The 16536-nt window shown below is 44.7% G+C and overlaps 2 protein-coding genes across 3 annotated transcripts in view; one reads left to right on the top strand and one right to left on the bottom strand.

The window, feature by feature from the left end:
* LOC115408633 (rho-related GTP-binding protein RhoA-D) overlaps positions 1 to 16536 on the bottom strand; it is a 644285-nt gene that overhangs the window by 485916 nt on the left and 141833 nt on the right. The gene's annotated exons all lie outside the window — the stretch shown is intronic.
* On the top strand, positions 1455 to 15941 carry mybpha (myosin binding protein Ha). 2 transcript variants are annotated; one of them, XM_030119456.1, is made up of 11 exons: positions 1455 to 1734; positions 3884 to 4018; positions 4404 to 4571; positions 7362 to 7450; positions 7542 to 7737; positions 8047 to 8186; positions 8582 to 8741; positions 9827 to 9963; positions 12040 to 12226; positions 12303 to 12347; positions 15737 to 15941. In XM_030119456.1, the coding sequence occupies exons 1-10, from the start codon at positions 1470 to 1472 to the stop codon at positions 12335 to 12337; spliced, it is 1512 nt and encodes a 503-aa protein (XP_029975316.1). In that variant the 5' UTR covers positions 1455 to 1469; the 3' UTR covers positions 12338 to 12347; positions 15737 to 15941. The 2 variants fall into 2 exon arrangements, with proteins under 2 accessions (XP_029975316.1, XP_029975317.1); XM_030119457.1 differs by lacking the exon at positions 15737 to 15941 and adding an exon at positions 13580 to 13708.

The raw sequence follows: 16536 nt of genomic DNA on the forward strand, positions 1-16536 counted from the left end.
CCGACATGTCATCCAGTCCGAGAGCTCAACAGTAGTGAACAAAACGCAAGAAAATCCACTCTGATCATTTTCCTCCATGTTTCATTGTTTATATCTTTTTTGGCTTTTTTTTTCGTTTTCAGCTCAGTTTCTTCATCACGGTGAAACGTCTTTCAAGTGGCTTCCTCTCCGTCGTTGGTTTGCACATGAAGCATATTAGAAAGTAGTAGTTTTTTGTATTTATTGCTCACATCGGGACTGTTGAAACCAGAAAGTACCGGAGTGATGGTGAGGCTGTAGGACAGACGCTCCTGCGCCCGTCGAGTCCTGAAGTACCTCAGACTGCCATATTCTGTCAGATGCTGCTCTGCTTTCCAGTCGAGGCTTTAAAGTAGAGACGTGATGCCTAAAGTTTATGTGCCTGAAAACACAATTTGGCCTGAATCAATACGGAGCTGCTTCCATCCACCACACAGAGGCCTCGATTCAGAGGAACCGCGATTTACTTCCTCTGTCACTTTAATCCCGTCACCTTAATGCCCAGATGCGGGCGTGGAGTGGCTTATCGATCTGAAGCACTGGCGGGTCGTGGTCGGCTGTTGGCAGAGACGATGTGTGTGTGTGATGGTTTCCTGCAGTGAATGTGTGTCATGGCTGAAATGTGTTTAGTGTGATCTGAGCATCATTAAGGAAGCAGTGTGAGAAGAGAAATCGGTAGTGTTGCTGCATGTGCACCCGACCTGCTCCTGAAGTCTTCTTTCATTGGACCTACCACACTTAAACCTTATCATGGGAGGGACTTTAAAAAAATAAAATAAATAAAAACTGGATTCCTTCCTCTTTTCACATTGATTTAGGAGCATTTTGGGGGTTTTTTTTCTTATGCAAATATTTGTAAAGATTTCTTTCTCTTTTGTACATGACTTCACTGTTGTAAACACTGTAAATAGTCACTGCATCTGCGACAACAATCACTTAAACTTCAGAGATCTAAGAGAAAGCTTTGGCCCCGGGTGCGGACGAGGAGCGGTGTGCTCTGTGGGCCGGTCTGCCTCCGGCTGGAAGGTTGGGGGGGGGGTCGGACTCACCGGGGGGAGAAATATCAGTTGTATGGCATGTCTCTATAACCCATCAAATCCCATATGTCTAACATTGAGCAATGGACAATAAAATCATGCCATTCTTCACATCACTGCGTGTCTTGTGGATTGCATCTTTCAGCCACTAGAGGGCGGTAATGCTCTGATATGTCATCAGATGTTCAATGTAAAGTTGTTTTTTTTATCTTCTTTATTCTAGTTTGTGATTATGCTATCAGTGGTGGAACGTCTCTAAAGTGGGTGAACCAGCACGCGGCAGCAGCGAGTGGGCGGGTGTAGAGAGAGAATGGGTGGGCTTGATCACTCACCCCGCTCATCTCCCCACTATATATATCACCTCAGACCCTCCTGGGGTCCATCCACAGGATCCAGAGCTCATCCGACAGCGCGATGCCGACTAAACCTGCTCCCATCAAGAAGTCTCCAGCCAAGCAGGCTGCGGAGAAAGCAAAGCCTGAACCTGCCCCGCCTGCAGAGGCGCCACCTGCAGAAGCCCCACCTGTAGAAGCCCCACCTGCAGAAGCCCCACCTGTAGAGGCTCCACCTGCAGAGGCTCCTGCAGAGGCTCCACCTGCAGACGCCCCTCCTGCAGAGGCTCCGGCCGAAGCGGCTCCTGCAGAGGACGCAACCCCGGCTGCAGAGGAAAACCCTCCAGGTACCTGGAATAACGATCTAACCAAGCTTTACTAATCATGACAAACTTAACTGGCTAGAATAAACCCCATGCAACGAAAAGTGCTTTTAAAACAATACTCTTTCTCTTTTTTTCTCTTTTTTCTTTCTTATTAACTTAATTTCTAGAACATTACAGAGCAGAAAATTTTGGATAAAGCATTTTAATTTTTGCCGTTGTTGGTGGATTCTCTGTCAAAAAAAGAGAAATACTTCTTATAATCCAGGCAAAGTCAACAGCATTAAAAAAAAAAAAAAAAAAAAACAAGCACTAATTGAAGTGGGGTTTGCATATATGTACATGTACTTCATATGAGATGAGAAGTGTTTGCATGCCTCTGTTTAACTTAAAAAAATTAAATTATAATGATCAGGACCATCATAGCATCTGAATTCAACCAAAACTCAGAATATAACTGCTAATCGAGTGAATAAAAGCATTAAAGCCCTTCTTGCACTGTTTCCACTGTACGACCAAGACACTGATAAAATTTAATGAAAATGTAAATGTAAAAATGGGACCATCATATTCTCAAAATAAACTATTCTTCTTTCTGGAAGTTAATACACCACCCTGAAATATGACAAAATGATAACTAAATCAATCTTTTAACAACAGCTATCTCCTATGAGCATGATTCTAACAGCTGATGCAGTTCATTGTAAATCACACTGATTTGCTGATAATTCGATTTCACCAACTTCACCACCAAAGTTCTGGTGAAGACGGAGGCTTTGAAACTGAATTCATGTTCATATTGGCTTCCTCTGTGTTCCTGTCTCACCTCCTTTTGTGGTAAAGTGCATCAGCGGTGGAATGGCTGTTATTTTCCTGCCTGCTAACCTTGACATGTAACTCCAAACTTCAGCTGATGCCACTGTGACAGAGGAAGGAGCAGCTTCAACAACTCCCTCTGAGGGTAAACACACACCCCGGGAAGCCCACACACAAGCTGTGGTGCAAGATGTGTATTTGTGTGTGTGTGTGTTTGTCTTTGCTCGACACGTTTATTAATTTTTTTCTGCCCCTGACCTGTGTTTCTCTTGAATTTCTGACTGAAACATCACCGCGTGTCCAGTGTTCATCAGTTACCTGTTTAACCAGCCCATCAGGTTTCCCTCTGTGGTCTTGTGTTGAGTGCAGCTGTGTCTGACGCTGAGTTCAGGAGTCAGTTTGTGGCCTGTGACTCAATCTGTTGTTTGTCACTGTGAAAACATGACGCCTCATCCAGACCCTCCTGGCCTGCTGCTTGCTCCAGTGACGTACATCAGCTAGAAAAAGACTGATTTCTCTGCATGGACAAAGTCAGATTGTAGGCTGCTAATCGGTTTTCTTAATGGCACTGAAACGCTGTAGCTGCTGCTGCTCCTGCTGCTGAAGACGATGCTGCTGCTCCTGCAGACGCCCCAGCAGACGGTAACAAGAAAACACAGTACAATGAATCAACCACAACCAAACACTGTTTTAACCTGCCTAAGTAATACACCATCAGTCCATCATGCTTTCCTCCAGCTTGAAAGAATCTTTGTAAAACTTTTTGCCTCTTTGGAATCTTTTTTTCAAGCATTTTTGCAATGTCACTGTGTGGAAAAGATGCTCTGGATGTCTCTCAGGCCAGCTTCTGCTTGTGTTAAACAGCATTAACCTCCTGCTTATTTAATGCTAGCTGCTCCCGCTGAAGCTGCTGTAGTCGAGGAACCACCAAAGGCCCCCACGCCTCCTCCACCTGCAGGTAACCTCGTCCCCGCTGTGGCCTGGAACCCTCTTATTCTGACAGCTGAGATTATGTGCGGATCAAAAGCTGATTACTGGAGATACAAAAGTAAACACATGATTTCATCCATCCATCCATGGACAGGTTGCAGTCTAGCAAAGAGTGCTAAACTGCAGAGATCTGCTGATAAACTTTCTTTTATAAAACGAACTTTTTTAATTTCGAGACCTTTTGCTTCACAAGTTGTCTTGTGATCTTTCTGCTGTTTTCCTAATGATGCAACATTTCACTGAATCTGCAGAACTTTCTGAATCCCATTCAGATATTCATGTTTTTTTTTTTACAGTCTAATGTAAGCGTTTCTATCTAATTTATTCTCCAGATTTTATTCATTTGCATTGTCTAACCCTGTTGCAGTGCCCACCAGTGCTCCTCTGGAGGTGTCTGTGGAGGATGTGAATGACTCCAGTCTCACCATCAAGTGGAAAACACCAGAGACCATCGGAGACTCCGGCTTGGATGGATACACTGTTGAGTACTGCAAGGATGGAAGTAAGCCCGTGTGTGTGTGTGTGTGAGTGTGTGTCTGCACCTGTTCCTGAGAGTGTCAGAGGGCAGCAGACTCACGGCCGTATACGGCCGGCATCAGTTGGCCATCTGTCACCATATCCCCTGACACCACTTTTAGAAGCGTTCATTTGCTCGGTTGACAGCGCGTCTCCTGCGATTTCAACATGGGGGCCAAGTCCGCTTCTTATGGGCAGGTTGTTTGTAAACTTGTGTCGACAGGTGATAAACTACTTAAATCGGCCAATTAAGGTGCTCGTTACGTGATAAAAAAAAGTGTCAATCACCTCAAGGGGAAACGTCACTGTCAGTGCGGCCTGAAGCCTTTTTCAGTTTTCAGAACTCTGAGTGACCCTTGTTTCCTCCTCAGCATCGGACTGGGTTACAGCTAACGAGGAGCTGACTCCAACTAACCGCTTCTGCATCAAGAACCTGACAGCCGGCGACCTGCTGCGTGTGCGCGTGGTGGCCGTAAACCCCGGCGGCCGCAGCGATCCCGGGGTTCTGGCTGCGCCCGTGCCCGTCCGGGAGGTCGGGGGTGAGTCGAGAGACGGTCCACTCTTCAAAAACCTCATGATCAAACATGAAGCTCTCCTCATTCTGTCAGAAAAATATCAACAAACTATCCATCCAAATTCTGCACAACAACAAACATTTTTTTTTTTAATGTTTGCCTTCAAGCTGTTTATCAGGAGAACGGTTGTAAACTAAAATGCTGGCGGCCGCGGCCGGGGAGGTGGAGGCGGTGTTAACAGCCCGGGCCTCAGATGAGCCGCACAGATGCAAGAACATAAATCCCACGGCTGCTGACAAGAGCTTTCATTAGCTGTATATCATGCTTTCGCTCGCATGTACACACATCTTAAACACAGGCAGGTGGATTCATGTCTTAGAAGAGAAAATTTTTATTTTATTTTTTTTACTTTGATCAAATTGATATGAACAGACTGTGACCATTTATGTTTCAGAGCAGAAAAAACATGGCAATGAAAGATTATTTAGCATTTATTAAAGAAAAAATGCTGTAAAGATTCTTCAAAAAATGGCAACAGGAATCAGAATATGCTATAATTAAGTGTTTTTTTTTTTTTTTTTTAAACCTATGTCAGGTTTTCATGTCGTTCATTGACTATAGAAACATCACAAATCTGCCGTTGCGTCCGGCACCATGACAGCCTTTAAGGTGATTTAATGGCAGCTTCAGTCAAGCAAAGAAAAACATTTGGCTCCCGAGCCTCTTGGCAGTCACGTTATTTATTGGCATTAACCCTGTCACTGCAGCCTCGCTGCCGCTTTATTTATGGCCGTGCTGCTGGAGCTGTCCTGCGGTCTGATACAGGTACATCTTAAGGAAAACTAAATATAGGGAGAGTCCTTGTGAAGCCGGCCGAGGCCCCTCAACTGACCCCGTTGGATTTACTTCAAATTGTGTATAAATTTAGTCACTATACCCAACAACCAGGTTGCACAATTCAAAGCTTGCGTCGTCTCAGGTTTCTAAGATGCAGAGACTTGAAGAAGTATGATATAGTGCGGCTGCTTTCCTGCAACAGTCTTTGAAACTCGCTTGACTTTCTGAGAGCATTTGAGTTTAAAATGTGGACCGCTGTGTCACTGAACTGCTTTCATGCCGTCTAAACTATTGATTGATTTATTCAGTTTTCCATTTGATGCTCACATGTACAATGCATGTAGTTAAAGATGATATCTCAGCAAATAAAGTGGTGATTTCACCAAGAAAATTTTTTAAATGTATACATTTCAGATGGGCATATTAGAATTGTTGAATTATTAGCGATCTCAAGATACATAAATTCCTGGAGAATGTCTCTCTAATTATGTGTTTTTCCAGTTAGTTGAGTTATTTGAAGAGCGATCTCGGAGGACTGGGTCACATTGACGTCACGTCAAAAGGAGCTAACACGCCACAGTCATTCGCTTCCACGCGCTCAGCTTACTGTTAAAATGTATGTCATGGTTGAGGTTCAAACCTGCGTGAACATACAGGAAACTCTGTGCAGACCGCGCGGTCGGGACCGCTGGTCAACTGAGGAGAGCGAAACTCGAGCCTAATTGGCGGATTCTGGGCGGCTTGTTGGGGGTAAATTCAGCTGTGTGTCAGCGACAGGCCGCCCAGACCGACGGCTTCTGATGAAGACGCGCTGTCCTGCATATGCTGAAAGCCCCCCACAAAGACACTTTATCCAGAGACAAAGGCAGATTACGGGCTGTTTGCGGGGGGGGGGGGGGGGGGGGGGGGGGGATTGCTGGCTGCTGGATGCTGTAATGCCAGCAGCACGGCGGAGCATTGCTGGGAAGTGTGCTGATTAGCGGGGATTAGCGTTCGAGCCAAATCTGGAGGCAGACCTGCACTTCCTGCGGAACGATGCTTCCATGATCCGGAGCACGGCCTGTGCTGCAATGATATGGGGACAAATGTAAGGAGGGACAGGATGTGACACCAGGTTAGATTTAGAGCAGCGCTGTGGGCAGAAGACGGACAGGAGGGCGGCGGGCCGGGAGGTGAGGGAGCGGTTTGAGTGGATAAGGAGAAACAAGACGCAGGAGGGTCGAAAGAGGTGATGGAGAGCAGCAGCCTGGTGGTTTTATGTGTCGTCTAAGCCAAGGCAGCTTTTCAGACATTTGCTGCTTATGCAGAAACATGCGAGGGATGCTGTTCGTGTTACTTAGCACCCAGCCTCAATGATATCATCCAGCATCCGATGGCTGGCTGGAGTCGTGACCACGATGCAATTTCACCCATGTGGTTTTATTCGTGTCGAGGAGCTGACCAGCAGCTTTTGCAGCAAACTCTCGAATTGGCGTTGGACTTTTCTGGTTGACACAAAAGTGATGACATCTCTGTGCAGTTTCTTTGCACATGACAAGAAGGAACATGTGTCGGAGTATTTCCAAAACTTTCTTGTCAACATGGATATTTTAGGACCAGCTGGACACTGGATCTCTTTATTTTCTACTTTCCTACCACAAACTACAAGAAGTTTGTCGTATTTTCTTGGACTTTAAGTCAATAAGTATAATTTATTGGAAAAAAGAAAGGGAATTAAGAGAGCTTGTGCAGTTGAACCTTATGAACTAACTTGTGGCTTATTTTTAGTAGCTTCAGTCATGTTTTCTTGTCAGCTTTAGCACGCAGTCAGTGACTGGTCTATTTAGGTCTTGTTGACCTACGTTTTAAGCATATGTGACCCCGCTTTGAGAACTCATGCAGGACCTGTCCATCACTCTGAACACCGCGGAGAGGAGGATCTATGAAGCTCTAATCTGACCGCAGATGGTGACCAACATGTTTGACTTGATGTTCCAGATCGTCCCAAGATCCGCCTGCCCCGCTCGCTCAGGTCCCGCTTCGTGAAGCAGGTCGGAGAGCAGGTCAACCTGGTCATCCCGTTTCTGGTGAGCCGGCCGACACACACCCGTCGATCCAGCTTCAACACGATGGCGCTGACACTAACATCCCCTGTCTTGTGTCCTTCCGTCGCCTCAGGGGAAGCCCAAACCGGCGGTGTCCTGGCTGAAGGACGGTCAGCCTTTGGACACCAAGAGGGTGAACATCAGGAACAGTGACAAGGACAGCATCTTATTCATCCGCACCGCTCAGAGGGAGGACTCCGGCGTCTATGAGATGTCTGTGAAAGTGGACAGCCTGGAAGATAAAGCCACGATCACCCTCCAGATTGTGGGTGAGTCTCGCAGACGGGCCACATGTGTAGATGTCGACTTATTTCAGACCTCCCTGATGAATTTGCTCAGCTGACTTGTTGACTTCTCAGTTTTGCAACTGGCTCCAACAATTTTTAGCACTGGCCAACATAAACGACACCTCTAACAATGATGCCCTTTAACCTCTGGCTGCTGTCAGCTGCGGCTGATGAATGTGTGACAGGATGTCGGAGACTCGGTTCACTTTAGATATTGGTTGCTGACACCTTTCCTGTTATGATTGCGATTTTAATCTTTTATGTAAAGTGAGCGGCGGCGTGTCTCCTCAGAGCTGCCCGGACCGCCGACCAGCATGAAGCTGGTGGACTCCTGGGGCTTCAACGCTGCTCTGGAGTGGACTCCTCCCAAGGACAACGGCAACTCGGACATCACCGGATACACCGTGCAGAAAGCCGACAGGAAGACCGGGGTACTGCAGAGCTTCATGTTAACATGCAGCCTCTTCTGAGAAGCTGATTTCCTGAAGCGTAAATTCGAGTTCAATAATCAGAACTAGACAATGGAAAAACAGCAACAACTTCCTTGATTTTCCTTTAGATTAGGCTGTATGAATCAGAATGGTTTCTGTAATCATTTGTTCATCACTTATTAATAACTACCTAAATTAGCAGATTCAGACAGTATTAGTCGGAATTACCTCTTCTTTTTTTTTGCATCTTGCTTTAGGAAACACTTTTAAACCTCTTTGAAAAAGAGAATAATGCTGGGCAGACTGATGTCTGGCCAATAAGTGATTTTATCATGCCCTCCAGCAGCTTGCTGTTTTGCCATGAATGAAGCCGTTTGTCGCTTGTCGCCCTGCAGGAGTGGTTCACAGTGTTGGAGCATTACCACAGACTAACTGCCACCATCTCAGACCTCATCATGGGCAACTCGTATTCCTTCAGGGTGTTCGCCGAGAACCAGGTGGGCAGGGGCGAGCTGAGCGCCGTGACCAAGGAGGTGGCCAACGTCCAGAAAACAGGTGACTCCGCCGCGACGGCTTCACGAGCCGCAGTAACTCTGGGATGGCCCGGAGTGACGCGAGGCCGCAGAGGCCCGGGTAACGACCTTGGACGGTGTTCAGCTATTACTGAAATAAATTTAATGGGACAGGAAAGAGATTAGAACAGCTGGCAGAGCAGAGCTGCTGAGTGTTTTATCTGTACTTCTGAGATCCACCGTGAGGGAAATGTCACTGAGCCGGCAGAAAGTGGCCTCAAGCCAATATTTTCATTTCTGTAGCTTCAGCAGTCTTAAACAGTGTCGGTCACGTTCACCCTCTCACACGCCAAACATGCACAATCAGAAGACAACGCCACCGGCTGAACCGCAGTGTCACAATATCCCATAACCTCTAACATGTCATACTGTCAATGTTATCACATGTTGGGTGACATTTTTAACATGACTGAGTATCAAGTTATAACATGATCTACTACCGCAGTACAGTCCTGTATTTATTTTTTCACTGCTGGTGTATCTGTCAGTATAATTTATAGCGCTGCATATTATAGCCTGAGAAGTGTTCACATTATAGTGTGATAATGCCGCGTGGTGTAATGAGATGATATACGACGTCCTTTCTTTCTGTCTTTCTGCTCTGTCTCGTTATTGGTAATAATAAAAGAAAATGACTGGTAACAAAATATCCTGACAGTATTTTTACAGCACTGTCAGTCAGTTTGACAGACAACAACAAAGCGAAGTGCAGCATCTGAAAAGTGGAACTCAGAGACTTTTCAACTGTGGTCTGATACAAAAGTGGAAACACAGAAATTATAAATTTCTTATTTTTTAATGCCAAATGTTTTTAAAAAAATTCTGTCAGAAGCAAGCTAAAACACTGTACTCATCACACAGCCTGCACGATATCAGGTAAACATGTAATAATGTTGTTAATACTACACTTCATATAAGTAGATTACGTTCCTCATAAATTGAGTTCATAAATAAACAGACACATTGAGTCACATGACATTTCTATTTGCAGATATTCACATATAACCTTAAGAAACATATAATAATCACACAGAACCACATCAATCCTGCGCTTTTGTGCCTTTTCAGGTATCGTCTACAAGCCTCCGGAGTATCCAGAGCACGACTTCAGTGAGGCTCCCAAGTTCACCACGCCTCTGAGCGACCGCGCCGCCACGGTGGGATACACCACCAAGCTGCTGTGCTCCGTTCGCGGATGTCCCAAGGTTAGGCAGACACTCTTACTGTGTAAATATCACTATAGCTTGCATAGAGGGCCGTAGATCCCTATATAGTTTCCTGCATGTCGTCCTCACACAGCAGGTCACCTTCAGCTTCAGGGGAATGAGACGACTGCAGTTTTGTGTATTCAGATGTTTTACTCGATCAAACAGAAGTAATACATTCCTAAATAGATCGAACAATATTGATCAGGTTATTATTTTTTTTATCACCACTGACCACCTTTTATTGAATCGTTTTATCCATCGGTTCTGGTCCCAACGTTTCTGTACCGGTTTCTGGATGTTTTATTTTTCTGATTTGAAAGCGTTCCACTCCCAGCAGGGAGCCTTAGTAAATGATTTGAGTGTACGGTGTACTGCGTCAAATGAGGTATTAATATCACAACTAAAAGGATCCACTGTGGAACTGGAGCAGGGCTTGCACTGGTATGTCTGTGCGCAGTTTCAGTATGTCTCACACTGCTCTTGTCGGCCGCCGCTCCGGTTAAACTTATCTCTACAGTTGTCTCACCGACGCAGACAGATTAGGTGGCGGGCCAGGGTGGAAATGCGGTTGATTATTCGTCCTGGCCGTCCTTGGCGTTCTCACTGAGGACAGCAGTGGTGCGATGGTCTGCGCACGCCGGAGACGATGTGACAAATCAAGCAAATTCATGCAGCGTGCCTGCCTGTCAAAGAGCGATTGATTAGCATGTTGTGTAAATGGGAGCATAAAGAGACCATACCGCGATCCTCTGCTGCGATGTGTGTGGCCTTATTATCTATCTCACCTTTAGTCAGCACCCACAAACTCATACTTGGCACATCTTGATGAATCTTTCCTGAAAACTCTCGGAGCAGCTGTGTGAAAACGTATCCACTGATCGTCCGGTGCGTGGAAAGAGAAACACGCAAGACGTCTTTCATGCAGGACATACTCTGAATGTGTTCTTGACACGTTCGAACTCTTATATGTGAAACTGCTGCCTCAGATGAATCCTTCAGTCACCATTTATAGCCCGTAGCTCCCCATGCTCGACTGTAAACCATGTGAGAGCGTATAATTACACTCATTTTGAGTGTCCTACCAGCCCGTGCGTGTTTTCATCCTCATATCTTTATGTAACCACTCTTAATTAAATCATGTCGCACTTAGCAGGGTGGAAGTATTATGTATCGTGCGCTCATTAAGCCTCTTTCTCTCCTCTGGAATGGACTCCGGAGCGTGTGCAGAGCTGTTGAGGAGGTCCGGCTGGACGGCATGTTTGGCGGCGTGATAAGCTCCGCCGCTGTCTCCGATACGGAGCTGTCACAGAGCCCACGGTGCGCCGGGCGCCCAGAGAGGAATGATAAGCAGTGAAGACAAAAGAGGAGACGATGATAAGGAGTATCAGGCGCTGTCCTGTTGTGGCTAAGTGGGGATGTTGTTGCTCCATCACAGAAGGCCCTATTTTTGCCACCCATTGAGGACGGCAGCGCTGCTGTCAGAATGACTAGCTTCAACACGCAGCGGCGGTCAAACGCAAACAAGAGACAAGAGGCAGAAAGTGAACAGGCTGAGATTTTTCTGACAGTAGTGACTGTCCCTCACAAAGCGTGAGGTTAAATGTATAATTTAAAAGGAAATGACTCAGGTCGATCTCATCTTGAGTCATATTTGAGAAAACAAATCCATTAGCAGCCAACTTTCTAACTTTCGTCATACTCAAACGCCACTGGTTTATCTGTTTAAGTGAACCTTTTATCACATCCTGGATTTCTGGAAATTCCTGGAAAAATAGAGATGCCATTTGGGATGAAATAAGCATATGTTTTTGACTAACTTGTTGAGTTATAGTTTTCAGTTTGTCTTACTATTCGTTTACATTCACACTCCCATTTTTAAAGAAAAAAAAATTACATAGAAAATAAACTAAAATAAAATTACTGTCTCAATGTAACAAACACCTGATGATTCACCGTGTGCAAACAGAAGGGATGTACTTCAGTTCCTGACAGGGATTTGATGCAGAATATAGACGATACTTTTAACGAACTGGAAGAACGTCCCAGTTTTAATGTCTCGTCTCTTCCTCTCAGCCGAAGATCGAGTGGCTGAAGAACCAGATGGTCATCGGCGACGATCCCAAGTTCCGCCAGATCTCCAATCAGGGCATCTGCTCCCTGGAGATTCGGAAGCCTTGCAGCTTCGATGGCGGCGTGTACACCTGCAGAGCCAAGAACGAGCAGGGCGAAGCCGCCGTCTCCTGCAAGCTGGAGGTCAAACGTACGTCTCAACCACTGGCAGAGGAGTTTAAATATATATCTATATATTTCAAGGATTGGTATGTCTTTCCCAACAGAGGTCATTCATCCAGATGCTGAAAAGGGAAAATAAACCTCCAGAGGTGAGTAACTACAAAACCGCGGTGGCTCATAAATGAATTAACAAACTGACTTCAGTCATTTAAAGAATGGCTTCAGTTCTCGTCTTCCAGTTTCATGAATATGTTATAAAACACCAGCCAGTAAGGTGAGGATGGTTTTTAAATCCTTGTGAACACAACCTCCCACCCTGACGTCCCCCGCCCGGCCATGTGAGTCTTTATAGTTGTGCAGCTAGCTTAGCAGCTAGTAAAAGAACAGCCATGCAAATATCTGTCTCAGAAGCAGGAGTCGCTTCGTCGAAACGCTCTGAGGTTTTCACACGTCTGCTTTCTCACGTCTCGCCCGCTTTGCTCTTCTGTTCACCAGAATGTAAAAAGTATTTTGGACCGGGTTGTGTCTCGGGTTAATGGTCCTCATGGGACGATCATAATGAGGATTTTACCAGAGGAGAGCCGCCGGGGCTCGGCCTGCTGCTCGGGTTCAGATGTCAGCGCTCAGTGAGCCACGCTAACACAGCGTGCCTGACGAGTGCGAACACAACCGAAACGCTTTATCAAACCAGCACCTTAGTTCTGTTTTATATCCTTTATTCCTTTATTGGATGCACGTCAATTCCCAGCCTCCAAAGGTCTTTCACAATGATCCGTACTGCTCTTACAGTTCGAACAGAGTTGGTAACTTCCTCTTTTTTGCACGTTTATTTTAAACTGATCGTGTCAAGCTAATAATGATCAAGTGATGGTAACCACTGAGATAAGCTCTGAAATAAGTTCTGCTATTTGAAACTGTGTAAGAATGATTCAGCAGTACAGCCCATCTTCTTCACCCGGTTGTCTTCTTGTATTTGTCAAAGAGCAACTTTGCACCTTATGGGTGCTGTTCAAGTGAAAACATGAAAACATTCATTCACATAACTCTGAAAACATTTAGTGTATTGCGCTGTACGCGCGCACGCGCGCGCGCGCGTGTGTGTGTGTGTGTGTGTGTGTGTGTGTGTGTGTGTGTGTGTGTGTGTGTGTGTGTGTGCTAAACTTGCATGTAAACGGACACTTTCCAAAACATTGCTGTGAAAAAGCAAAACTTTTCTGAAACGAAGTTTTCACTTGAAACGTGTGAACAGGGTCTCGGCAGTGTTTAGGATATGACAACAGCAGCAAAAAAAAGAAACCCTTGACACAGATCAGCTGACATTTTTTTGATATTAAAATGAGGTACAGCTGTTTTTATATGGTGCTCTTTGTCCTCTTAACAGGAGATCACTCAGACAGTGAAGACAGCACTCAGAGAGACGGACAGCAGTTCTTCAGCTGCTTGTCTGTTTGATGAAAGCAGCAACTTACAAAAACATCTGAAACTGATGGCGTTACTCATTTCATAATAATCTGGATTCTTACTGCCAAAATTACAGGCCTTTTTCTGATATTTCACCTGATCACAAAATATATTTTTGCTCCAATAAATCAGTCTCATCAAATCACATCCACCTGTCTTCCAGCTTAAAATATTCCTCATAACAAGTTGAGATTTATATTTTCATTTTCTTCATGTTTGTCAAGCCTCGTGAAGAGTGAAACTTCCAGCTGGTTTCCCCTCTCCTCCTCTGGAAGATGTTTTGGGATGCGGTAATGTGGCAAAGATTAGCATCACTCCAGAAGAAATACCAAAACTGATGCTTTTCTCATTTCTGTTTACTGCATACTGCCAGTCTTAGCCCATCACATTTATGCTCATGATAAACCCCAGAAGGATTGGACGAGAAAAAAGTGAACACTGGACGCCAGAAAGTTGTAAAAGAGTTGGAGAGTGAAGGATAACGGTTTAATCTTCCTGCAGAGGGCATACCGCCACGTCTTTTTACAGCACGGTGAAACACGATCACTTTCTACTCTGTACATTCACAACATGTCAGGTCAATTACATGAAATGGGATAAAATATGAGCATAAAGTCCAAATATGCACACACAAGAATAAGGTTATGACAAATTTTGTGGCAAATTTTCTACTTAAAAATTTTCACATTTGTTCTCTGCCTAGAATTAAAGCTTGTTTGATTTCTTTCATTTTTATTTCACAATGCCGTTCTGTTACAATGAAAAACAAATAAGTGGAAAAATCAAAATCAGTGTACTTGTGTGAATTTTAAATGTCGCCCCTTGATAAGTATAATAACAGCAGTAGTTTTCATTACACTAGAAGACTTGGAAAAAGGCTGGTTTGCATAATTTAACCATCGATTTCAGAGCATTTTTAGGGTAATTGAGTTATATATATATATATATATATATATATATATATATATATATATATAATATATATATATATATATATATATATATATATATGAGAAAACTTCATATGACTCAACAAACATTTTCCATATTTCGAAGGGAAGCTGAAAAACAAAACAGATTTGAAGCGGAAGTATCACGTGTTGTCTTATTTTTTCTCAAGCGATGTGAAAAAAAGAAAAAAAGAGGAAGTTCTGAAATGTGATCACAGGAACAGTAACGGGATAAGCAGACATTATTCAGAGTTAAATACATGGTATGTTCCTTTTGTGCGTGAGGTCAGACAGCTCCAGGAGCCTCACTGAATTTTAAATTTCAATTTTTATTTCTAATAATAACAGAGTTTGGCCATAAGAAAGGTTTTTTTGATGGTAGGATCATTTGAGAGAAAACAGTCTGTTATTTCACAGCCTGATCATTGACTCAGGATGTTTGACAGGAGGAAAGATGGTGGATGCAGTCGCTGTCCGGGCCCTGCGGAGTGACCTTCAGAGCCGTCACGGACACGTGTGTGTTCACACACACACACACACACACACACACTGCTCTGGAAACGGGCTCACATGCCTCCCCGATCGTATCTTGACGCATCCTCACTACGTTTGCATGCTCTCCTGTCTGAAGCTCCAGCTGTCCTCTCGCGGTCAGGTTACTTCAGGGGTGATTTCATGACGTGCTCGTGCTTGTGAGCCGCCGCAGAGCGCCAGGATGCAATCCAGTAAAGTGCGGCCATACATGGGAGGGCCCAGCGGAGAGGCGGGGGCGGTGAGAGGGATTATGCAGGGGAGAGCGCCTCTCGGGTGCGAGGTAGGGGCGACGTCGGCGCGGTGCTCCGCCGCCTCTAAAAATGTCTCCAGATGATCTGACACACTGCCAAACTCTTCACATTACCATGAGTCGACAGGCCCCGAAGGAGGCGGAATCGGCTCAGAGGGCAGAAACTGAGCCAGATAATCCTGGAAGGAAAATACGCCCAGCAGCTTTCAGCCCACATATCAGGAGCTGCGGCACTACTCTCCTTTTCCTTCACTTTGTATTTAATCTCAGAATGTCGCATTGTAAAGTCACATTTGTGTTAAACCTTCTCTGACCCAGTCTGTTCGTTTCTCATTCCTCCCAGTGAGCCAAAGTTGTGCATCCGTCTGTACAGTGAAGAGAGAAGCAACATCTCCGTATCCATTTCCACCTGCACGTCCTGACTCTCCTGGAGCGCAGGGGGAGACGCACCGTCCTCAGTTTGATAAATGTTGTTTATTTAAAATTAGTGGCATGTATGTAAGACTGTATCGATCATGTTTTGTCTGCCTGTCACCTCTTTGTTACGATTAAAGTGTTACTCAATCAAACAGTGAATCTTTGGACTTGCAATGCCAATGACTGTATGGATGTTCAATAAAAGTATTTTTATTATACATCAGGTGGATTTATGTGAGTGTTTACTGTGCTCACAGACAGCAGTGTTCTACAAACTGAAGGCCAGACCGAGATCATCACAGTGGGAAGAAAAGGCAGTTAATGTGTTTTGGACTAATACTACATTACTGTAATAACAAACTACAGCTTCTGTCCTTTACCCACACAGTTCTCTGGTATGATCGGTGTTATGAACTGTGTTATACTGACACCTCATGGTGTGTTTTAGTGAGTGAAACCTGTAGGCGGAACATCCAAAACATTCAGATAGTCATAGATTATAAAGAGATGCCACTTCCATACATGTTTTATACATACTTTATGTCTATTTACTATCATATACAAACATTTCAAATTATTCCTATGTATACTTTTTAATTATTTGTCCACACAATTCAGCTTTTTCTGTCAGTGTCTGTCAAGAGATGACAGAATAATGTCGCTGTGCAGCTTGTGGTTAGTCGGTTGGGCTCACAGAAGAATGAAAAATGTCTGTAGCTTCCGTTA

This window comes from Salarias fasciatus, chromosome 20 (genome assembly GCF_902148845.1).
Source record: "Salarias fasciatus chromosome 20, fSalaFa1.1, whole genome shotgun sequence".
NCBI lineage: Eukaryota > Metazoa > Chordata > Actinopteri > Blenniiformes > Blenniidae > Salarias > Salarias fasciatus.

Bases quoted from the DNA above. Each gene is read 5' to 3' on its own strand.
- mybpha (XM_030119456.1), top strand. From the start codon at position 1,470: ATGCCGACTAAACCTGCTCCCATCAAGAAGTCTCCAGCCAAGCAGGCT. The intron at 1,735-3,883 runs GTACCTGGAATA...ACCCTGTTGCAG, and splicing joins TGCAGAGGAAAACCCTCCAG to TGCCCACCAGTGCTCCTCTG. The intron at 4,019-4,403 runs GTAAGCCCGTGT...TTTCCTCCTCAG, and splicing joins TGAGTACTGCAAGGATGGAA to CATCGGACTGGGTTACAGCT.